The sequence below is a fragment of the Cariama cristata genome, unplaced genomic scaffold (genome assembly GCF_000690535.1).
Source record: "Cariama cristata isolate BGI_N322 unplaced genomic scaffold, ASM69053v1 scaffold9078, whole genome shotgun sequence".
NCBI classification, from domain to species: domain Eukaryota; kingdom Metazoa; phylum Chordata; class Aves; order Cariamiformes; family Cariamidae; genus Cariama; species Cariama cristata.
This window is the reverse complement of record NW_009629433.1, coordinates 160,829-186,187: the sequence shown is the minus strand read 5'-3', so window position 1 is coordinate 186,187 and position 25,359 is coordinate 160,829. Positions and strand designations below refer to the sequence as shown.

Below are 25,359 nucleotides of genomic sequence, written 5' to 3'. Positions count from 1 at the left end.
TCCCAAGCCGGTTGGCGGTGGGTGGCGTTGGTCAAGGCGCCCGGCAGCGTCCCCGGCATTGGGGACGGGCCGAGCAGCATGCTGGCTGCGGTGCCCGCGGCCAGCGAGCAAAGCCCGTGTGCCTGACCCACCGGTGGTGCCGGGGCGCATGGCTGCAGCCATCGCCAGCTCCCTGATCCGCCAGAAGAGACAAGCCAGGGAGCGGGAGAAGTCCAATGCCTGTAAGTGTGTCAACAGCCCCAGCAAGAGCAAGGGAAGCTGCGACAAGAACAAGTTGAATGTGTTTTCCAGGGTCAAACTCTTTGGCTCCAAGAAAAGGCGAAGAAGGCGACCAGGTTGGCAAGGGTTATGTCTTTGGGGGGTTGGTTTGTTTAATTTAATGCAAACTGGGATGTGCATCAAGAGTGGGGAAAGGGGGACTGGCGTCTCAGGGCTGGTAAAATGAACGTGCAGGTATTGCCACTCCTGGCTTATATGATCTGATAGACATGGGTACCCCATACCAGTCCCTTCCCCTTTCATGTTCATCTGGTTTATCTGGATACAACAAACCATTGCTGTCTGCCTCACTCACACACCCATGTGCACCCGTGTACCGGTAATTCAGTAGTCTGTCTCTCTGTTACACGTACACATATACAAAGACGCGTGATTTATTTGTGGGGGAGATGTTAGCAGGGGAAGTTCCCACACGTACACCTCCTTCAGTTGTATGTTAAATAACTTAGCGGTCTAGAGATCTGCTTTTGTCTTCCTGCTTTGCAGAATCCCTGTGTCGTGCTTTATTTGCTGATTGCAGATAAGGTTTTTTGCTGTCACTGGCACCTTCCAGAGTTTTGCTTCAGCACCCTGTTCCTTTCTAGGAATCTTATACAGGCAGCTGCCCTGCAGAGGCGATGCCCTCTGTGTCAGAGGTGCAAAAGATCAGGCATGAAGACTCAGTCCCTAATCTGAGTGGTTTTTATGTATGTGGGAGGAGCAAAACCCTCTGGTAATGTCACTATCGCTTTGCTGCGCTGAAACATTGATGCCGTTAACCACTTAACCTGTCTTTCTCAGCAGCCACAGAAGAGGTGCCTCGCTCACAATGTGCAAACAGCTTTGGGATGTATTATGGCTCAAAAGCCAAAGTGAGGGCTGGATTAATTTCTTGTTAGAAAAGTTGGTAAATAAGAATCATGCATCCGTTGGTACCCTTGTTTAAAGGCTGCTAATAGGAACTAATACACTTAGGCAAACTGTTGTAAGCTTTTGCCTTCAGCTCCTACTAAACTGAAGTACAGTAGCAGAGCTCCCTAATCTCTTTGACTAAGAACACAAGGAGTCTTAACCAGACATTGGCTGTTGGAAATAACACATCACATCTTCACAGTACGTTTATCTCTGAATTAAGTAAGATGTTGTGGAGCGAGTTGCGGAGCTGCATCACCTCCTGACAAGCATAATTGTGTGAAATGACTACAATGCAGATGTCATTGGGATTCAGTGGAAGTAGACCTTTTCTGCAATTACTCCTGGTGCATTACCTGGATATCTTAAATGACAGACTTGACAGCAGATCCTGTTGCTGTATACTTTCTTGGTTTAGAATGATCTGAAACTGTGTGAGATATCTCGCTTTCTAACTGCGAATCTGAGGATGGTTATGAAAAAAAGAAATCTATCCAAACTATGCGTTGTTTTGATCTTTCTTCTTCTACCTGATGAGGTAATTACCTCAACCCTTATGGTAATATTTATTTTGCAGTTCCACACATTGCTGGATTTCAGGGTTCCCCCCCTCCATTTTCCATATGTTCATTGAGTAGTTTATCACTTCGGATGCTCTGTACTCTTTGGAGCAGTAAGAAATGGGGGTTTGTTTATTAGAGCTGCAGCAGTTCCTGCGCTAAATGTTGGCTGCTGTATATTTAAGCTCTCAACTGTCACTATGGCTCTTATTCCTGCTATCGTAGTAGTCCTCTTTTTCCTCTCCATTTAAGAACTCACACCTTTTTAAAAGGCAGAATATGTTCTTTGCCAGCTCATTTCTAATCTTAAATGAGATAGGGCTGAGCTCATGAAGCCAAGCACCACAGTGTCAGAATTTGTATTCACTGGAAGTAGATTTTGCTGTGCTACCCATATTGCAATCAAAAGTGGCATTTAATCATTTTGGCAATTGACTTCATAGACATAAATTTGATCTCAACCTAAATGGCAAGTGTTGCAAAGCTGGTTGCCATGCTTTTGTTTTGGGTCTTTTTCATATCTCAGCCTTGAGAAGAAATCTGGAGATTTGTTTTTAGCATCCTGCTCGCTTGAAACGGCACATCAGGATTTCCCACATTAATCTCACTATTGTTTTTTTACAGAGCCTCAGCTTAAAGGTATAGTAACAAAGCTATACAGCAGGCAAGGATACCACTTGCAGTTGCAAGCAGATGGAACAATTGATGGAACAAAAGAGGAGGACAGTAGTTATAGTAAGTGACATAAGAATAAATGGTGTGTTTGTGAATTGTGGTGTCTCCTTCTTCCCATATAGGTCCGTTCAGAATTGTTGTCCTGGGATGACTGAGTGAGTGGAAGTGGCATTAACACTGTGCTCACAGCGCAGAAGTCTTTCAGACTTACTGGGTTTAAGAGAAATGCGAATAAAAATAATTTATAGAAATAATGAACTAGAGGAGGTAATGATGACACATATGACAAACAAAGCAAATGTTATCTCCATGGTAATCCAGAGAAGTTCATTGCTGTCCTTTGGATTTTATTAGATTTTTTTTTTTCAACAGGGAAAATTTGCTCGCCTACTCAGAGGGCCTGAAATAGAATAATGCTATCTCCACTCTTAAACAGGGGCTCATTCAAACAGAGCCATGTTATTTCACACAATGAGAGTTCATCATAATTTTAAAGTTCACATTTCCTTATTATTATTATTTTTTGCCCCTTCTAAACTTAATTATACCTTCAGCTTTCAACCAGATTTCCCTCAGCTTTTCCATGAAAAAGCTTTGGATGTTTTGGTTTGGTTTTTTTTACCACTTTTAGAATTAATAGAAAACAGGAAAAGATGACTAGACTGTAGATTTGGTGTGTGTAAGTAAAATATTTAAGCGTTTCACATAGTTGTACTATTTCGCTTAAACTACATTTTGGTTCTGAAAAAGGAGTTCAAAGGCGCAAGGAGTTTGAGAAGGTATTTCAGGCCACTTAGGCAGCAAACCATAAAATCAACAGGCAGACCTTCCTTTTTAATTATTAAAAAGCACTGATTTAAGTGCCATCCTTTTCATATGAAAAGCATTTGGAGGTAAAACATCGTTTCATTTTACAGGGCACTTGAATATGGCCGAGTAAGCACTAGATGCAACAAGAAGTATCACATCTTACTTGTCCGACCACTGGCTCCCACACCTTTTCCCACACCCTCTTTAACCCTTTTTGCATCCCTAGGTTAACTTCTGAGTGACAGGAGAGAACTGGTTGTGCTGCTGGAGGAGGTCTCTGCAGCTGCCAAAGGTGCTGGCCGTGGTGCAGAGCACGAGCGTAGGAGGCGTAGGGACACCCGAGGTCTGGCTCCGTGTCCTGTCCTCGCCCGCCAAGAAGGCGGCACAAAAATCAGATCAGTGCAATGCCGAGAGGCTGCTGCCGTCTTCTAGAGTTCTCCTCAGTGCAGCCACAAAGTTTACTCTAGAATGATCCTGATGGACCTTAAACGTTGCTTTTCTTTCAAGTGAATGATCTGGTATTTATGATTTTAAAAACCAGTACAGGTTGTTGAAGATTTCAGGGTAATTCTATTAATTACCTTAAAAAAGAAGAAGAATTAGGCAAACCTTGCTTTTTCCATCAAACCATGATATTGTTATAAACTTTTAACATACCAGAACAAATACCTGAAATTGCGTCTTTTTTCATTGTTTCATTCAAATACTTTGCTTGGAATCCCTCTAATGGGGATTCTGAGTTTTGAAGCAAGATAAAACTTACGGAAATACAAATGTGTGCCAGTTTCTAAGATGTCTTTGTTTTCACTGTGTCCTTAAATTTACCAGAACCTCATAGATTGCAAAGCAAATCATAAAAACTCGATGTTGCTGGATACCAGCCTTCCAAAATGCTGAATACTTAAATATAATGGAAGTATCCCAGAAATAGTTGCAGCTGGGCTCCGGTATCTAAGTGTTCAGAACAGAGGAGGGTTTTATCATAAAAAACCACATGCTTTTGTATATATTCCTTTTATATATGGTAAGTGTATGGACCTGAATGTCCTGCAGTCCTGAATTTATTTTAATTGCAATATTTTTAATGGAGCTAGTAAGACAGACGGATTTATGCTGTGGATCAGAGTCCACATAAGGGGCTTCCCCCAAAGCCTTGCTCACAGGAGTATTAAGTGGATCAGGCCCTCTAAAATCTTTTCTTCCAATATATGCAGAGATGTTTCTCATTTAGCCAATATTTGTGCACCATGGGGAAGCCACAGGACTTGTAGCCCCCTCCAAATGTGGGGGGACTCCTTCTCCAGTCCATTCTCTCCTCCTTTGCAGCACCTGAGGGCTATCATTGCTGTTCCCTTTTGTAATCTTCACTGAATGTTTTCTGTGAGACCATTTGCTTTGCAGTGCAGTGCAATAATTAAACCTCCCCTTAACAATAAGGAGAACATCCTCAAATTCAGCCAGCAAAGCGGTTGCACAGTGCTAGGACTCTGCAACTGTGTTTTTTAGAGCAAACCGTAGCCGTAGTCTACCTGGTCTCCAGGCAGAGCATTGGTCAGCCTTCTTTAAATTTCAGGATTATTCTTCCCTGTTTATGGTAGGGATGGGGAGAGCTTGCAGCCCCAATAGCCAGCTGCTGCTTTGTGCTCTTGACAGCAGCCCGGGGCCAGGAGTCCACCTTCTCCATCGTTTGCTACCTTGAGCTGGGTGGGAAGTTTGCCTGAAGATCCCCTTGGGCTCCTGACTTGGGAGCAATTATTTCAAGCTCTGCAGAGCCACTACTGCATGCAGGGTACACGAAAACAAGATTGCATCCACAATTGCAGGGAGTTTAAAAGAAAGCTGAGATTTTGAAGCAAAATTTAGACAGGAAGTGAAACATGGATTTGAGGAGCCATAATACTCGGCAGGCCTCTCTTTTAGCCAAGAGTCCATGTGATTTGAGGAAGTGCCTCATGGAAAGGATTTCTTGCTGAGAAACAGGATTTTTTGCCTCATTAAATGTATTGAATAGGGCAGGGTTTTAAGGCAGAATTTTTTTCCCAATTTTGGCAAGACAAAGAGATTTCAAGACTGATAAAATAAGGCAATATAGGAAACGATATCCTGCAGAAAGCGCACAAAGGTCCAGGTGACCAAGCCAAAGATGGCACAAACCTCACAGTAATGTATACCTTCATAAATCCAGCTGTGGCCTGCTGCCTCTTATTTTGCAGCTCTAATTCTCTGTTAGCTTTTATTGCACAAGGGCCACAGCAAAGATCATCTCTCCCTTAAGCATCGCCAAGTTTTTCATTACGATGGATATTATATCCTTATTTTAAACAGCACAAATGTAATAGGGAAAGGCTAGGATGCAAATAACTTTGCATTATTTTATATTAACGCAAACTGATCATAGTAGCCAGCAATTTATTTTCCTGTGGCTTTTTTGCCACCCTTTCTGTCATATCTGCCCACATGAGGGTCAACACCTAGAAATGCAATAGCATCTCAAACCTGTTGTCCATGACGTTGGGGGCTTGCAGAGAAGGTGGCTGCATGCCTCTGCTGTTGGCCCCATCAGCATTTGCTCCACTCTGTTACAGAAGCCAGACTTGGCCTTGCTGCTGTGCAAGGACAGTGGGAGCGGACAGTCCCCTTTTGTAGTGCAGTGCCAATGTCCCCTCACCTTGGAGGTGGCAGCTGGGGCAGCCTGCCCATGTGTCTGGCTGTGCTGGCATAGGACAGCTTGACCGCGCACCCTTCCAACAGCCGGGTCCCTCTCCGTTTCGGCAGGGGCTGTCAGCAGCAGAGCCAACATTACTCCCCCACAGCCCTTTTGCAGCTTCCGATAGTCTGTGCCACAGCAGCTGCTAATCCCACCGATATCTAAACCAGCTTCTGAGTGTGCCCAACCCTCATCTTGCCTCAAAATAGAGCATGTATATTTACAGCAGGAAAATGTGTTCGGCTGCTGAGGGAAGCAGCTGAACACCGATCGCAGTGGGTGCCTCAGCCCTCCCTCAGCATCTTATCTCTGATCACCTGGCCAAGCACAGCACAGCTGGGAATCGCTCACGAAAACCTGTCTCTGTGGCATGTGGCTGTGAGCTGTATCTTCTCAACTGTCCCAGGCTTTGCCTTGTCCTCAGCTGGTCTACTGACAGGTTCATAGCACTACTTACAGTGGAGCCCATACTCGTACCCTTGTGCTGAACACACCCAAACACTTGCCCTGCTTGCAAATATGCCATTAAGAAAGCACCTTTCAAAAGAGACCACCATGTTCTGCCTGGATACCGAGCTTTAAATTGTGCTTTCCTGCCTACATGGAGGTCGGATGCTGCTTTTTAGGGTTGAACTGCAAAAGAGGGCTCTCCAAGGGACTATTTACTGACTCAGGGAGTATTTTCTCCCCCAAAGAAATTTAAGCATTTGATAGAACGAATGAGAAAACCATTTCCCTTACTGAAAATCTCAGTTTTGTTTGCCAAAAACTGCACAGAACTAGAGGATTTTGGTTTAGTGAAGAGAAAACCATTTCTGTTGATTTTGTGCTTGAGGCGAGCGTGAGGACGGGCTACGTGCGTGTGTGTGTGTCTGTCTGCATGTACACTCGTGTGTGTGAGAGGGAAAGAAAAACATAAGTATGACTATGATCTCCTACATCTATTTATTAGTTCTGGATATTTCCACCTGCCCTGCTATATTTGACCATTGTTGGAAATCCAATGCTGAAAGGTGCCCCAGCCTCAGAGCAGAGCACCCGTAGTTCATGGTGTGCCAGCGCAGGCGGGCAGGCTCAACCCAGCCCTGAGCATGTCCCTCGGCCACCGGCCCCCCCAGAGCCTGTTGCAACCCCTCTTCACCGAGCCATGGGACTGGGATGCTCAGGTTAACCCAGGCCAGCACATGGAGCTGGAGATCCAGCTACGTGCTGGAACGGAGTCTGTTTTCACCAGAATTTAGTCCTTCGTCCCCAGCGCATGGTGTTAACTTCTGGCCATGCCTTCATTGAAGTAGGACGTGCATACGTTTGCTCTTTACTTTGATGCACTCTTGACAACCCCACACGCAGAATTTAGGATCTGTATTAAATGCTGGCAAGCTACAAATTTTCTTTTAATTAAATATGATTATTTGGGGGTTGTCAGGCTGAAAAAGGAATTTATAATGGGTCATAATTCTTAGCTTATACTTTTGAAAATAATAAAAATATTTCAAATACATAATTGAGTTTTAAATTGGCTTTAGACAGTGACCATAAATACCAAACTTCAGCCTGAAGCAGAACAGAGTTTTCCAGCCTAGTAATAAACCATTGGAAATAAGAGCCAGTTTGGCATTACTTCATGCTATCTGTGCATTTATACAACAGACTGGAAAGAGATGCTTTGGGTTATGATAACGGTTCTTGAAAATTTTCTTAAATGCCCTTTATTTTTAATTCTATGTATTGAACACAGGGTACTGTATTCAACTCATTATTACTTGTGTTCGATTGTAACGTATCCATGAATCTAAGCTATAGCAGAGCTTTTTTTTTTTTTTTTTTAATTTACCGCTTTACAAACCGGAATCTTCATTTTTGAAGAGACGTTTCCCTGCTTATAAATACTGCCACTATTAGCATGTATAGAAGCATAAACACAAGCGGAACATTCAAAGCAGCTCAATTTTGAAAGCACAGATTTAGGGCTTGATCTAAAGAATATGCTGTCATTTCATTTCATTTTGAAGTTATTTAGCTCTGTTTTTTCAAACCCATTCTCCTCTCAAAAATAGAAAAAAAAAAATGAGTTTTGAGTGGAAACATTTTGAGATGTTAATGAAGGTTTTTAGCTTTTCTGAATTTCATCTTGCTCCTTCCTTTTGGTCAAAAATGTTTGCTGAATTTGATCTGAATTTGCAAAAAAAAAAAAGTTTTGATGATCTTGAAAAAATTTGGGTTTTTTTTTCGTTTATCTTTTTTTTTTCTGGTGCTTACTGTCAGGAAAAAAAAAAAAAAAACAAACCAAATTAAGTTATGTTCAACTCTACTCAGCAGACCCTGGCTTCTGCTCATGAGGCAGGTAAGTCCTTTTAGCTCTCTGTACCTCCAATTCACCATCTTCAGAACAGGGGAGATACATTGGTACCTGCTGTAGATAATTTCTGAGCTGTTCGTGGAAATTGCTATAGAAGAACACAATAGTAGCAATATTGTTCTATAGCACTCCCAGAAATTAATATGTGCATGAATGAGCATTTTTTATTTGGTTCTGGTAATTATGATTTATTTCTCTATCTGATCTGCATATGCTGAAGGATTAATTTTGCTCTCCATCTCCTTTCTCTCCTAGCTTTGTTTAACCTCATTCCTGTGGGTTTACGAGTGGTGGCGATTCAGGGGGTTCAAACAAAATTGTATCTGGCAATGAACAGTGAAGGATACCTATATACATCAGTAAGTAAACATTTTAGATTTTGTTCTCACTGAAATTATGGTAAGAACTTAGTAAATTATTAATTTACTGTTCTAAGGAATCCGCTTATAACCTGTAGACATGAGATTTGACAGCAAATTCAGTATAGTGGTGATAGGCTGGTTTTAGCTTATGACTCTATTTCCATTATGAATACATATGGATGTACAGAATCAAACTGCAGTGCCTTTGATGTAAACTAATGATCCCAAAGTGTGAAATAAAGAAAACCTCCACAACCAAAACCCCAAATAGAAAGGATGCTCTCTCTTGGTCATTGTGGACTGATTGGACAAATCGCTGCGGGGCACGGAGGGAAAAGGACAACTTTGTGAATCACCATGCATGCCTGAACACATTTTATGTCTTCCCATATAATCTCTATTACTGTTATTAAAAGGGATTAGAGAAAGTAAATTTTTTTTTTGTTTAGCCAGGATTTTCAAATAGCAATGGAATTAGGTGCCAAAATCTTATGGCTTCAGGTTGCTGAGTGAGTAAAGAAATGTTTGATGAAGAATGTCAGTTAATAATTTTCAGTGACATTTCTCGAGAGAGCAAACAGTGTTTTTATGAAAAAAAGAAAAAAGGATATTTTTAAAAATAGACCATTTTTCAATTAAAAACATTTAGCTGAACTATGTCCAGGAGTTTTAATTATAAAGTCTTAATAGATTTTTCCCAAGGAGGAAAACAGAGGAAAACATAATTTATTATCTACAACAAATTATTCTCTTCTATGAATGATTCCCTTAAGGTGCCTTTAATACTGATAACAATTAAGTAAACTTATTCAAATCTCTCATTTGTTTTGCAATCCTGACAGCTGGGACAAGGGGCAGCTTTGCATATTTTTCCCCTTGTATCTGCCAGAGCAAAAGCAAATTAGAACTGGTTATATTGTGGGACAAAGTAGAATTTCACTGAACAGCATCGAGCTCTGCTTTTCTTTTTACTCTGGCTATTTGCTTAGTGTGGTTAATCCACAAATCTGTTTGCAGGGCTGTAGCCACACAGCCAGATCGTGCAAAGTCCTCTTAATCCCGTGTAGTCACACAGTGTCATTTACATTTGCACTGCAAATGTACCTTTGACTGCACCGTGCATTTTTCATTTACATTAGCATCCTCAGCTGCACTTCTTTCTGGCTGCCCACTTGCTGAGAGCGCTCTGCACCGTCCCAGCTTCTGTGGGCTCAGTTCTGCCTCGGGAAGCGTTACCTCGTGTCACGTCTCAGGGTGGGATAGAGAGGTTTGTACATAAAGCGAAATTCCATCACCACACACAGCAAGCGTGCTTGGTTTGAGTAGGTCAGTTCTTTCATTGCATACATTCTGGAACAATCAGATATATTTTTGCAAAGATGCAGAAAATGGGATGGGGACAGATTCTGCTGCTGTTAACCTACAATGGAGCAGTAACTTCTCATTGTGAGACTTAAGCCTGCAGGCAGAGGGACCCCTGAGAGAATGAAGTATCGCTTCTAGTATCCCTTGATGTGAGGAGGAAGGGCAGAATATAACCCTTACTTAGATGAAATTTAGCTTTTAGTTTGATGGGTATCTAGGTATCTTAGGCAGAGCTCAGGGCTTCACTTTGGTTGTAATTTTCAGTATTTGCATTGATTAGGGATATTTCTTCATGTGGTCTCGTATGTTACCATGAATAGTGTCTTCCTTGAATCCTTTAGTATCTGTGAATTTAACAGTTTAACTGTTGACATCCCTCTATTTTCCCCTTAGTAACAATGGTCATTTTTGTTCCTTTATTAGGCAGCTATATTTTCTTGCATTTATTCTTTTACTCTTCTTGAACCTGATGGGCTTGGCAAGACCTTAAACAGACTTTTGTCATGTTGTTGTGTCCCAGATTAATATTTTTAAATACTCTTCACAAAGACAGGTGCCCATTTGATGTCGATCTACTTTTCCAAAGAAAGTTTCTACCCAAGTTCTCAATAATCTGGGGTTTATTACCTGGTGCCTTCTGGTTTTGTTGTTTTGTCCTTTACAATAATTGCAAAAAACTGTCTTGGTGGGCAAAACCTAGCTCATGTCTCTGTGAATGCGCCCAGGGAACGGACAGGGGCTGATGAGGAGCATCTTTACCTGCTATGCAAAAAAGATTGCCAGAATTGCAGTTCCAGCACGATTTTTTAAGTGTTTCTGGCACTTCTTTTACTGATAATGGTCCTTTCAGCAAGGGATACAGTCCAACAGTCCGATGTATGGGAAATTAGCTCTGTATTATGGGCTGGATTCTTGGTTGGTGTAAATGAGTCCCAAGAGAGCTCAGCTGATTGATACCAGCTGAACACTCACCTGTTCACAGGATGCCAACAGGGAGCCTGAGGAACAGATCAGCTCAAGTAAATGGCATCCATCTACACATCCTGAGGGTTTCCAAGCCCTTACAGGGATGTGTTCATGAATGGGATTTGTTAGGAGCAGACAGATGGCAACATGAGATTGATCAGGAGCAAAAGCCCCACAAAACACTTGTCGAATTCCTGAAGCAAGAATATAGGGAAAAATAGAAATGTACTTTAAATTGTAGATAACTGTAACAGATAGTTGCACCACGTCCAGAGAGAAATGAAATTAGCATTGATGATGCAATGTAATAGGGGGAGAAAATGTTGTGGTCTATGTCATGATCACTTGCTTTTGGTTTTATTGTGACTCTAGCGCTTTGGTCATGCTTGTGTCCATGCAGAACTGTTGCCTTCAGATTGCGTTGCCGAAGGTTATAGATTCATTTGGTAAACGGTTTGAAAAACACCCTGGTAACGTGCCATCCCTGTTCCTCACCCCGTGCTACTGTCTGTGACTTGCACCTGATAGTGCCTTTTAGCCTGAAACACTTCCAAAACACTGCGCCTGATAAAGAGACCATTAAGTCCACAGCAATTACCCCACTGGTGAATAGGTAAATAAGACATCTGGCTTGCAGGAGGATAAATAGAAGCTCAGCTAAGTGCTTTCCCACACTTGCATAGGAAAGCACATTAGGGGTAACACATCAAGTGTCCCATTTCCCTGTATCTTGCACTAAATTACAATACTAAATCGCAGTTCCTTTTCATTTTAGTGACTGTGATGAATTCTTGTGTTTTGTTCTTGTGGTATATTTTTTAGGTTTGGGCCATGCAGCAACAAAATTGACTTAGTTGATTCTTCTGAGTGTCCTGCATAGGTAGGAAACATGTTCTAGCCACAATCCATTACAGTTGTTGGCAGACAGAGAACATCTGCTGATCCAGTTTGCTAATTTGTTGATCTCTGGCTTTGGCCTTGCCTCTTCCTCCCTAGCAGTCTGCCGGGATGGGGATTCAGGTATCTGACCTCAGAGGTAATCTGCCGTGTCGTCTGCTTCTGATCCAGTGGTTGTACTCGAGAATAAGGTGCATTTGCTCCATGAGGGGGATCAGTGATGTATAATAAATCTGTAGAGAGCAGATATCTGTAGTCTACTGCCAGACTTTATAGATAGTTTGCGGCATCTGTCAGTTAGAACAAAAATAAGATCTTTAATGTAATCATAAAAGCTCCTCAGGGACAAGGCAACAACTCAGCTAAGCAAAGAAAAAGATATTATGCTAAAATAAATATAAAATTATCTACATTTGTTATAGAAGCACATTAAAAGTCCTGGATTGCAGGGAAGGGAAGCAACCTTGGTCCTCCCCGCAGCCTGCCGTGCTGCCCCTGCTCGCCCTCCTCTGAGCCAGGTGTGCCTCCTCTCCACACCGGCTGGAAAATGCATCTTCGTATCACAGAAAAACACCACATTTGAAATGTTTTTCTTCTGTAGCCAGTTTCCTACCAAAGTCAATGGGAGTTGTGTGTCTGCATCTCCCAAGCTGAACCCACCTTCACAATTTTATTTGGAGAGACTTTGTCAGGAGCTGTTTGAAGCTGTAGCTCTTCCTGCTGTTTGATGCTTGAGCATCCATTTAAAATGAAAACACAGGGTTTGATTCATCCCTCCTTACACCAGTGCCATGCTGCTGCAAAATGACTTAAATGGTGTTGTGGCACTGCTGTCTTACGTAACCACATAATGAATCTTGCCCTTTTGTATTTTAGGATGGCTTTTATTTTATCTTATTTTTCTTCCTATGAACGACCGTGTCTTTCAGATGACCACCATATGTGCTACACTTGAGTTTTTCAGGTTTCATACCCTATGAATTCCTTCTGTTCTTTCATTGTCTTGAACAAAAGAGTGAAAAATACGTTAAGGATCTGTTTGTCAGAGGTGCAGTCCTAGAGCTATTGCTTTCTCATTAAAGTGATTGTGATGTGACAGAGGAGGCTCACAGTGATACAGAGCAGCAGCTGAGTGAAGTTCATTAAAGGGAGGCATGTATGTAGGTGAAGAGAATTGGGTGTGCTGCTTGAATTCTACGTAGGCTCAAAATAACTCAAAATACAGCAAATTTTAAAAAACAGCCTGAGAACATCTAGCCATATATTTTCCATGAACCATCATGTCAGAGTTTCTAAAATCATTTAATGATTGTCAGTGAAATGCGTATTTCTCCTATAGAACATTTCAGCCCATGTAATTGTGCGCTTGTTTAACCTAGATACATTGTCAGAAACAGTAAAATTAAATATGTGCTGCTCATTACATCCTTCTGGCCAGTCTCAGGAGCCATGCAACTCAGCTTGTAAAGGGTGTTTGTTTTCCATCTTGCCTTGTTCTGGGTTCCTGTGATTTGCCAAAATGTCTGATTTCATAGTGCCATATGTGAGTAAGCTTACAGCTTCTCCCAGGTTGGATAGAGCCCTTGTCTGAGAGTAGTCCTTTGCCCTGATCATGTGTGATAGGGCCCCATCTGTCCCTCCCTACTGCAACCTTTCAGCTCATTTATTGGAAATTCAGGGCATTCAGCTTTTGTCGGGTGGATATTAGGAAGTATGGTACATGGTAGTGTGGTTTGTGCTTGCTTTGTTAGCTGTTCTGGGATGTCTGATATTTTTGAGTTAGTAGAGCTGCTGTACGTGGCTTAATTTTGCCGTTTCTTGTCTGGTGCACTCAGTACAGAGTTGGCATGGGTTTAAGGAGCACTTTGATATAATACCCTCTGCAGAATTTATATAAAATTTACCCTAAGAGAGCATTCAGCTAACGTTGTCCTCTGTATGTAAAATAGATTGTCATATATAAGTTTGGTACCTGCACAGAAAGTAAATATCGTATGAAGCATGCACGTTGATTATAGCCAAGAGAACTGAAATGTGATTAAATTCTCAGAGTGATTTAAAAATTGGTTTTGGTGAGTTGGAGAGAAGAGAAGTTTGTGCATATTTTAATACTGAGCAGTGCAGTGGAGACCTGCTGTAGCTAATGGGAATGGCTGGGGCATTTATAATGAATTACTGGCAAAGAGCATTTTTCTACCTCAGGGAAACAGCACAAACCAAGAGATGGGGAAAATAATCAAAAGCTTCATCTAGCTAAATTTGCATGTCAGTATAAATCATTTTTTACCACGAATGCTCAAGTGCAGACTATACCTTAATATAGTTCATCCTCTTCAATGATAAAGTCTTAGATACAGCTGCAGCACATTTTTCTTTTCATCACAACACCTTGCTCTATGCTGGATAAATGTGCAACGTCCTCACAGTGAGGAGGGCTGCTCTGGCCCTCCCGTGACCCAGGGTTGTGCTGACAGCCCTGACTGCTCCCACTGCCCCACAGCAAAGGGGGGAGAGGAGGTGTGGGATAGGCACTGGGACAGGAGTCTGCTCTAAGGAGGTTCCCAGGCATTGTAGGACCAGCCCAAACTGATAAATGCTTTCTGACACCTTCAGCCATGGACACTGCTCTAAATTATGGCAGCAGCTAAGCTCAGCAGATGCAAACAATTGTGCATGGGTTCAGTTTTATAGCAGTTTTGCAGTGCAGAGTGCGGATGCTGGCCGGTGCCTGGCGTGGGAGAAGCTTGATGGGTCTCCAGGCAGCATCACAGATTCCTGATAACGCTGCCCGGATGGGCACTCCCTGGCTCAGGCTGTGCTCACAGGCTTAGCCTATTACCAGGGAATCTGATGGAGTTTTGGGGGTTAGGTATGAGCTGGGCTGTGCCTAGCAGTGTAGCTGCAGAACCCACTGCTCACAGTCTTGTTTCCCACTTGCCGAAGGGACCAGCAGCCTATGGCTGAGCTTGCTGTGCCTGTCTGGCCCAGGTTTGTGATGTGGGACAACCCTGAGGGTTGGGTCCCTGGGGAAGCAGAGTGGTTTCCTACAGCAGGTCTTCCTTAAGGAGATATGTGCTGGTCTTTCTTAATTAAATGTGCTGTTGCCGAGTGGTGGGGTGGAGAGATGGGTGCTGTTTCATTCAGGTGCTTGTCTCTGCTGGGATCAGGGTGATTCCAGATTTCAGGAGCCAGGCTGCCTGCTGTCTCCAGCAGGAAAGCAGGGAGGGCATCACCCTCCCATGGGAGAGTTATTAGAAGATTCAGCAAGCTGAAAGTCATGGAGCTATTATGCTGCTTTTCTCTCTACAAGTCATCCCCCAGGCATCTGAAATCCACAGAGGTGCCGCTGTGCATCCATCTCTCATTGCAGGTGGTGGGAGCTGAGGATTCTTAGCACCTTCTAAGATGAGGCTTCATAAGAAGAGCCCAAGCATGAGAAAGTGATGGTTCAGGACCATGCACTGCACAGATCCTGACAGACCAGCAGTTAGATGCCTGTGCAATGGCGTTTCCTAACAGAGTGGCTGGTAAAAATCAGCTATGAAATTGCTGTTTGTGCAATAACAGTTTCAGTGTCCTATGAGATAAATAATATACATGTGAAGTAGATAAAAGACTAAAAGTGCATCCACTGTCTTTGTTAGTCATTTGCTAATCAATGCCAAAGTTCTTGGGTGAAAAGACAGAAAGTCTTTATAAGCTCAGACTTCAGATGTTGCTCAGAGCAGAAGTCTGGGACTCAGCAAGCTGAGAAATGTGGTTGAAATGGCAATGTAGTTTATAAGGCCAAGTTTTTCAGTCCATTGCACTGCTCACTGGGGTCACAGTGACACGAAACCAGCATGATGCCAAAAAAAAAAAAAAAAAACAACAAACCCTTGGCAGAATTTGGAGCTGGACCCAAGTTTGATAGTTTGGCACCTGAATCGCACACCGCTTGCTTCCAGCATCACATTTCAGCCCCACGCCAGCAAACGAGGAATACCGAGTTCCAGGACTTCCAGGCTACTCACAACTCTTCACCGTCACGTTGCAAAGCATGTTTGGCAAGCGAGAGTTGTAAGCAGATAAGGACTTGAGCAGACAGTGTGAGTTGCAAAGTGCGAGAATAAGAGCATTGCCAGGTTCTCAGTGCGTTCAGTTGGGATTGTATATTCAGATTGCCAAACGACAGATTACGTTGCTACAATTCAGCTGAGCCAATGAGAAATACGCCGCTTTTCTCTCCTAAATTTGGTGTGGATGCTACATGTTGTGACCAGTGGCGTAGGTGCCTGTGGGGTGATATTAGTGCCTGCTCCCCGTAGGGCTGAGCTCTTTTGCAGTTTGCTGGGAAAATATGTATATTAGTATTTACATGGATTTTTGAGTTGTTGCTTTTGTTCATGATACGTATGAAACATTTTCAAGATCAGAAGCAAGATAACTTTCCCAACGTAACCGTGTTTTTTTAGAATGTGGCTTAGTTAAAGGAAAATACCATTATGAAACCTCATCTTCTTTCCTACGCTTGCCTTTCCTTCTAGAAAACTGTCTGCCTGCCTTCCCTACTTCTGCCCAGAAGGGCTTCCCCTCCCTCTCATGCTGCAGGTTGAGCTAATGAGCAGCTCTTGTCACAGTGACTCAGCAGTGCTTCTGCCTCGTTACACTCGCTCTGTAACCTGCCGACAAGATGGCTCACCCCGACGGCGCTTGCAGCCTGCTGCTAGCTGTAAATGCCCATGTGAAGATGAATGTCTAAACAAGGATGCTGGAGCAATCAAAGAGTCTCCAAGGACTCCCCAAACCAACAGGAGTGGGTTGCTACTGGAAAACAAACTCAGAACTTGAGTAGAAACTAACCTAGGATGACACTGAAACACAAGGATTCATCACATTTATTAAATCTACAGGAAGTGTTTTCCACTCGGCGCATTGTACAGCAGGGGATCTCATTGCAATGGGATGCCGAGGATGCCATTAATTTTGTGGGTTCAAATACCATTTAGGTAAAATCTTGAAAGAAGAATCCTGCAAAATACAATGATGTCATGTTTGACTTAGAAATGTCCTGAAATCATAGCTGACCAGAGGCTGGGGGAGTGTGCTGGGAACATATTGGGATAAAATTCCCTGTTTTCTTACCCTCTCCCATAGGCATCTGTAGTTAGTCAACGATAAGCCAACGGCTTGAGAAAGATGTACCCTCACTGATCGGTCCTGTTACTGCATCCCATTGATGTTTTCTTTATGGGTTAGTTTCCAGGAGGCTGTTGCTGCTCTGATGAGAAATACCCAAATAGTTAAGGATATGCAGGAAAAAAAGTGGTTGTGGTGAGAGTATGGGGCTGGGATGAGCGTGGGCTGCAGGAAAAGTCAAACAAGGAGCTGGAAGTGTGGCTGTTCCTGCATACACATGTTCTCGAGTGTGGCTGTCGCTGCAGGACAGGATCCGGAGCTTCGGCTGTTGCAGCAGTGCTAGGATAAACAAAATTTGGCAGCTCCTGTGCTAAAAGTAAGTACAGGGCAGTTCAGTACCCCAAAATTACTATCCATCAATCCAGGCTGGCATCCTCAACAGATCTGACGTGGGGATATTCAGAGTGACTTTATTAAACACATTTTTGTGTCTTTTTATCTTCATGTAGCCCTGCAGTTGCAACAGTGCTAAGAGGAAGCGAATTCAGTTCTGTCCCTACTTGGCAGCCTCAAGAGAAATGTTTACTGCCTTCTGGCCGTTTACATCCTTGCAAGCCCACTGAAAGCATCCTTTTCCTGGCAGAACTTCTATTGCCAGTGATGAGGTGCAAAAACTGAGAATCCAGCTTGACTGTAAAAGTTCACGTTGCATTTGCAGTGTTGTCAGTCAAAAGGCATCTTTTGAAAAGTCTAACTAAGCAAAACCGATGAGGAGTCAGTGGGCAAGAAAAAAGAGTTGTTATTCCCAAGATTCTGAGTTTTATGGTTGCTTTTGGGAACTGCAGCACAACTGAAGGGGGTTTCCAAAGGAAACTCTGTTACTTCAGTCACAGAGCGCCTGAATGCCATCCTCTTGGCATGGCTTCTCAGTACTGAAACCAGAGACACCTATATGAGTCTTAGAAAGCAGAATAAACATGGTGTGTGATGTAGAAGCTAGGCAGGGATGAAGGAAACGGAAAAGTTGTCATGTTTAGATTATACCCTTGAAGCCTTGGTTTCAGAAACTAACTTTTCCGTAGATAAGCTAATTCTTGGAGGTAGACCTCCTGAATGCCTGGATGGAAAATCTGCAAAGGGTCTGGGAAAGAGAACAAGTCTGTTGAATCACAATTGTGTCAAGAAACTTGCATTTCCATATTGAACTGCTTTCATTAGGCAATCTAGGATTAACAAAGGAATCCAAAATTTAGAATGGATTAGGGAGTCTTTGGATGTAATGCCAATATAATAGCTTTTATCAGCAGATTGGATGGTTTAAATAATTGAACAGATAAGACCTTTCATATTTTATATTCTGTGGATGCTACAGGTGCTGTCACATTGTTTTTCATTTTTGTAATTTTACCCAAACAGCACTGAATATTGAGCGGTACGATTCTTCTAAAATTAAATCCACTGGGGAGCTAAGCAAAACAGGCATGATAATTGGTGAAGTACAGTTCTGTTTATTTAAAGCCTCAAGAGGTATCTAAAAATCGGAGAGCTAGGTTCAGAAGCACAGCACAAGAGCCTGTCTGCTTTATAAAGCAGTCATCCCCTTTCTTTACTCTGATGGCTTTGAATGCACATTAATGAGGGAGTCAATTTAGACCCTCCATCCTCACCCCCAGAGCATTTTCAGATGTTAAAAGATTCTATTACGAGATAGCAGTGTTCCTCTTGAACCTGAGTGTTGGTGGGACCTTGCATTTGAACTGACTGGGAATGGGCAAACCCCAAAGGACTTGTGAGGGCATGTTTCCTCACATGACAACTCCAGAACCTAATGTCGTAACAAAATGGGTCTAGCAAACTGAAAAGCGTGGGGTGTTCCTCACCCTGCCAGTACTCGCGGCCTCCAACTAAACTGGAAGACCTACTGTATTTTTAAAATGAGGGTATCTCGTGGAGCTGGTACACAAATTAGAAGCAGAGTTTCATAAATGTGAAGGTTTCAGTTCAGGTTTTAGGCAAAAGTTCACATCAATTCTCATTCCATTCTCGTTATTTCACACCGGTGTGCTCAGATCTAGAGGAGCATCTGCTGCCAGCTGAGCCATATTGACACTGACAGAAGGCACAATAAGCTCAGAGTAAATAAGTGAATGATCTGAAACAGAACAAAAAGCCATAGAAATTATAATAAATGGAAGAGACACAGTTCGAAGTGCAGATCTGTTCCCCTCACCTGATAAACTAAGAGTCTAATGGGCTTGATATTGCAAACCCTTTCTCCTGTAAGTAATCCTTACTCAAGCAAGCAGTTTCATTGACTGCCTGCTAGAGGAAAAATTAATTTATCTGAGTAAGATTTTCAAGATCTGGACAAGACAGCCATTGATTTGCAATATGAAATTTCTGTGTGATTGAAAAATGAACAGAGCATGTAGGAGGCCAGTGAAGCTTAATAGCTGAAGTAAATCCCTGCTTGCCTGGAGACAGGTCCCAAGGCCTGGAACGGTCATCAGGAATAAGGAGAGCAGCAGACCTCCATCCTGGATATCCAGAGGGTTTGGGGTGTCATGGGCAAGACTTGAGCCCTTGGCTTGGAGCCTTCTCTGGAACTGAATGCCCAGGGCTTCAGTTTAAGCCATGCAGTAGCTGGACTAATGCTTTGCTATGAAATAGTTCAGCGAGTGCAGAACCAGGTGTTGTGTTGTTCACAAATAATCCCTCTCTTCAAATGCCTTATACATTTGGACATTTGCTTTTAGGATTTAAAATTTTCTGGCAGACCCATATGAAAATCTCCAGTTCTCCAGGTGCAGGGGAACATTAGCAGCAGGCACTTTCTGCAGTGCTATCACGACACCGGGAACGTTGTGATAACGTTCACCAGTTAGTATAGCATACTTTCTTGTGACACCTTTTTTGTGAAAGGCAGTGCATGGCTGGTGTCACGGATGAGGAAGGATGACTGAGTTTGTGTTACCACCATTGGGTGTCATGAAACTGGAGCCAACTTCACTCACCTGTTTTTGAAAATCTTGACTTTAATTTATGCTTTAGCTGCCTCTGTGTGAAACAAAGATTTAATGTGTATTCTAGACAGAGAGACTGGGAGCTTGCTCCATGGGCAGTAGAGTTCAGCACAGACTTCCTTAGGCTTTTTCTTGGGGAAATTATTGCAGCTGTAATAGAAAAGGCCTGAAAGAGCTTTATGCAAATTGTTGATTTCTACCACATTAGTTAATAGTTTCCCAAATTTGCATTTCTAATCAGTGAGATGCCAAAAAACACCTGTGCTCTCTAAGTGTTGCACTAACAGTTTGTATTTCCTTTAATTATGCTTGTAGGAACAATACCAGAATGGCAAGCATTTATTATAAATAACTTGTAGCTCTTACAACTAAACTAAATAATATTTTTCTTCACAAAATTATGTCCAGCAGCAGTGGCAGGGAGAGGGTATTCTCTGCTCATCAGCCAATAGCCATTGCACTGACGATAAATCTTCCTGAACAGCATTGATTTGATAGCACTAAGAGCACGTGTTTATGCACCGTCTCTATCACAGAGCCCCGGCAGTGCTATGTTTAGAGACCATACAGTAATTTCCCCATGGTGAATCCCTGAAGATCTTGAAATTTTCAGCTGAGGAGGAGGCCGTTTTGATCTGCAAGTGGCTTGGGAATTTCTGAAGTAAGGAAACCAACCTCCTTTTGTGCTGTTAACTGAGAAGATGAGTTCAGTCACCCTGGCTTGGCTGTGAATCATCTGGTGAAGCTTCATTTGCTACCCAACGGCAAACCCTCTGCACTTGCAGCCCGTCATTCTGTTATCACAGGAATGACAGTAAAAGAAGACAGGTGATTTTTTTCCCTCTCATTTAATACCAAGCTTTCTGTTGTTCCGCTGTTTTGTTTCCCTCTGGCTCTGACAGACTTCTAAACAGCAGTTGCTTCTCTTAGGAAACAATTGGAGTTAATGTGGGTAATTGTGATAGTTATGGCCTTTACTTTTTGATATACCACGTATTCAATCTGTACTTTTTTTACTGAGTCAAGCAATGTTGGTAAAATTAAGTTGTCGTTAGATTGATCTCTCTGGAGACTGTTTGGTACGGTAAGACCAAATCTGGACATCTCTACTCTTTCTCAAAACAAATGTTGAGTAACCTAGAATTGAAAATTTCCTGTGCCTTGCACCCACTCAGGTTGTACCGTCCACGTACCCACATCGCTGTGTCAGCTGGAGCAAGGTCACACACATTATGAAGAAAGGGGTTTGGTCCTTTGACTGCTGTTTTGGCATTTTTTAAAGCCCTGTTGGTAGAGAGTCTTGTGAGGTTTTACGGGTCATGTAGTTCTTAAACTGAAATCAAAGCACTACAAGCTAGAGGTAAAAGTTTCCATTTCTGTAGGACAGCAATAAATATGGGGGATATGTAAAGAGCCCATATTACCCTTATAAGTAGAGAGTTTTGTGAGTTTACATTGATTACTTGAAAAATGGATAAATAGCTTTTCCTTATATCTTCCTGAAAAGTGGATTCACAAAGCTACAGAAAATGTCATTTCTCTCTAATCTTCAAGGTCCTGAAAGCCTGATAAAATTTTATTTCCTTGGAAAAAGTCTTCTGAAATAATATTTTTGCATCACTGCCAACCTGATGCTACAACTATTTAGTTTCTTAATACAATGACAAGGAACATTTCTGTTATACAGAAGATATGGCTATAAATCCATATAGAGAGAATGAATAGAGATGGACAACGCCCAGACCTTTAAGGAGGGTTGTGGAGCTTTCTGTCGTTATGTACTCGAACCTGGAATAAAACTTCAGCTGAGATTTGGAACAGGGGGCAGGGAAGCTTGCAACAAACAAACAATAGAAATAGGTATGTGCCAGAACTCAGGGCTTTTCTCCTAGTCCCAGTCTCTCCAAAAGTTAAACTTTTGGCTCAGGCTCAACCTGGATTTAAGACAGCTTGCTTATTTTTTTTCTTCTCTGTTTTAAAATAGAAAATCACCATAAATCTAGCTCTGTATTTTAACTTCATAGCATGAGTTTAATTTCAGTTCATGATTTATTTGTTCTTACTGACTCATTCAACCCTTCCTCAACACTTTCTACTGGTGCGGAGACACTAGTCTGTTGCTCACATTGGTGTATAAGATTTAGGAGGCGGCAGTCATTGCATGATCTCTGAAAGACTGGATGTGAATAATGCTTTGCTATGGCTAGTTAGAAGTGGAGCATTCTGCTCAAAAAGTTATGTGCATGCAGGCCAGCAGTCACCTGATAATACCTGTACCTCCTTGAAAGCGTCTTCCAGTCCATCACGTATGAGAAGCTACTATACCTGTTCAGTAGATACTCTTATGAGAAAGCCTGTCTTATGATCAGGCTGTATTTGTTAATTGGGATATTAAAAGTAAAGAATTGAATTTCTGCTTAGAAAACCCAAGTTTTTTGTGATTTACAGTCACAGGGATCATTCGTACCCGCATCCAGAATCCATCAACCTCATTCCAATGCTATAACCTTGCCTGCCAAGTCCCACTTTGTTTGTATGGTCAAGTAATAAATGATAGGGAGTTGCAGCTGAAATAGTGATGGTCAGACAGTCAGCAGTCACTGTAACCCTCTTCTAATACCAGCAGCACTGGGAAGGCCCCCTGATTAGAGCAGCATCCTTGGTCACTGCTTTGCAAACAGCAAACTGGAACCATCACAGGGAGCATGTGGAATGGCACGTTTCAAACAGTCCTGGTATCCACCTCTCCAAGCATTTATTTTGCACACCTTCCTTTCTCTCCTAACAAGTCGCATCAGCATTTATCACTATTCATGTCACTCTGTCACTTACGAAGTCTTTTATCAGTACGTGGTATTGTGTGACACCATATCTCACAGCAGGCACAATACAAAGAGCACTGTACCAAGTGGTGGTTCAGCTTGAAAAACCTCATTTCATTTCTCAATGTGATTGATATCCACCATCAATTTGGATGTTGCATACCTGCTCTCAAGCATGAGGGAACTGCCCCTTGTGAAGTGTTTGGCTGCTCTCACAGAGCCTCCTCCCTGACCACTGATTTCGAGTGGCACGCTGCACGGGATGCTCCATTGGCTGGTGCTCAGGAAGCTGCGGTATAGGTATAACTACAGGTATAGGTGCAAGCCAGGCTGCTCTAATTCATACCTGTTCCTAGAGAGGCATTGCTGCAGAGGAGGGTGAGGTGAGATATAACCAAAATGCATGGCCACACATAATGGTGAAAGGTTCGCACTGAGTCCTGGTGGCCCGACCTTTCCTCACAGAGGCTCCCGATAAAGGAGACCTCAGCATCTTTAGCCTCTTCTCCAAACTGATGAAATAGCTGTATACATGTTTACATTATGCATAATGTGCAAACAGCTCAGAAATTGGCTTGCGTCAAAATCTGACATCTCAACAGCTCGGGCATTATTGAAAAAGGAGGTGGGGAAAGATCTGAGATTAAGTTGGGAGCTAAATGCTGCAGCTAGGCAATCTTCTCTGTGCTGAACCAAAGCAAGGCCTAAATGTCCGTAGGCCAACTCTGTTCTCATGCGCTTAAGTCCACATAGGTCTTGTAGGAGAGAGAGAGAGACTGGTTAAAAATAGCTGAACTCCTGTTTGGTTTGGTTGCATCCTGGGGAAAGGATAAGAGCAGTAGTAATACTTTTGTATCTCCTGCTTTTTAAATCTCTGAACATGAATCACCAAGGCCTGTCAGTATCAAAGTCATTGCTAACTCCAGCAAGGTCAGGTTTTCATGCCGATGTTTTCATTTGCAGGTCTATGTTTGTAAGCTTTGGAAGGCGAGGAAGCATGCCCTTCTCCACCAGCTCCTTTCCTCCACCCCTTGTTCTCCTTTTCTTTCTACAAGTCTCCATGAGCGTATCACACAGGCTAGGGAAGCAACCACTCAAAAATCTTATTGCTCTTCAAGCTGATCTTTTCCTGGATGATATTACGATCCTTTTGTCCTTAGCAGGCTGCTGGTATCCCACTTAGCAAACACCTTGACATGCAAATGTGTGGACAGTTCAAAGTACAGTCATCTAAGCCTGGAAAAAAAAAAGAAAATACCTCTTTAGGGCTCAGTAATCGATGCACAGTAGAGCTGTTGTCCCTGTGAGGTGGAGCAAGAAACCTTCCCCAAGATCTTGGCTGTTCTGTAGTGATTTTCGCCCCCTGCCTGTGTGCATTACAGTGGATGAAAGCAAATTAAGGATCTGAGTCCAGCCCTCTGCCCACATCTGCGTACCTGGCACAGCCAAGAAGACGGGTTGAGATCAGGCACGTAGGGATGAGGGCGGATTGCAGACCCACATCCAGCACTCCGCACTGTCAGTGCAAAGAGGATGGGTATTAGCTGAAAACTTACGGGTGCTTTTGTGCCTTGTTAAAATTGTGCCTTCTTGGTTTGGTTATTAAAGCTTCTCTGTTACTTCAACTGACTGTCCTCCAAATTCTGTATGATTCCAGGAAGATTTGACTGGCAGCAAGGACTGGATATTTACATTTCAGAAATACTTGCTTTTATTTTATCACTGGGGTTGGTGACAGGACCTCAAGGACATCTGGTGGGATGTAAATTTAGATTCACCTGTACTTGTGCTTTTCTACTCCTAAATGAGGCAATTTTCCTATGAAGTGCCTTGTAACAAAAATCTGTGAGACACTATCTGGAGAGTACAACATTTTAGTTGTAATGAATCCTGTTAGAACCAGATGATGTATTACAGGTTTTTTACTGCAGCACATCAGTGAAGTGTATTTTGTAGGGCCTTGGAGAGTGCATGTATTTAATAATCAGTATAGAAGGAAATTGTGGATGATTTAGAAACAATGATAACTTGAAAGTTGTGGTTTTATTTAAACACAGATAACAGCCAGTTTAAAAACTTTCCCAACCTTTTCATCTTTTTTTTTTCTTTATTTCCTATTTCTTTTTCCATGAAAGTTAATATAGCTACTGCAACATAACATCAGACTATTGAAAAGCAAATAAGGTGTTTGTGAGAATTTTATTTAAATTTATTTCTTTAGAAAATTTATCAGAGAAGTACATCAGGACAATGTTGCCTTGTTTCCTTAACTGTACATACTGTGTTTGTATGCCTGCTTGGTCATCTGACGGTATATCTGACTCTACTCCTGATAACATTAAAATCCATTAACCAGTTCTGACAAAATATAGCAGATGGAGTGCAGTTTTCAGAGATATTGCCTTCTTGCCATTTTCATGAAATAAGGCAGCTGGGTAAAGAAAAGAGAGCTGACCTGCTCATGGCCCTAAGGAAAGAAACGTTGCAACGTAGCTCAACTCTTATCAAACCCAGGGGAAGCCAGC

At 42.4% G+C, this 25,359-nt stretch overlaps 1 protein-coding gene across 1 annotated transcript in view; it reads left to right on the top strand.

Annotated features, from left to right (window-relative positions):
• Positions 1 to 52: 52 nt before the first annotated feature.
• FGF13 (fibroblast growth factor 13) overlaps positions 53 to 25,359 on the top strand; it is a 60,084-nt gene continuing 34,777 nt past the window's right edge. Inside the window, exons 1-3 of the mRNA XM_009705168.1 lie at positions 53 to 335; positions 2,355 to 2,465; positions 8,537 to 8,640. Of these exons, the coding sequence (XP_009703470.1) occupies positions 149 to 335; positions 2,355 to 2,465; positions 8,537 to 8,640 (402 nt within the window). The 5' untranslated portion in view covers positions 53 to 148. The remainder of the gene's footprint in view (positions 336 to 2,354; positions 2,466 to 8,536; positions 8,641 to 25,359) is intronic.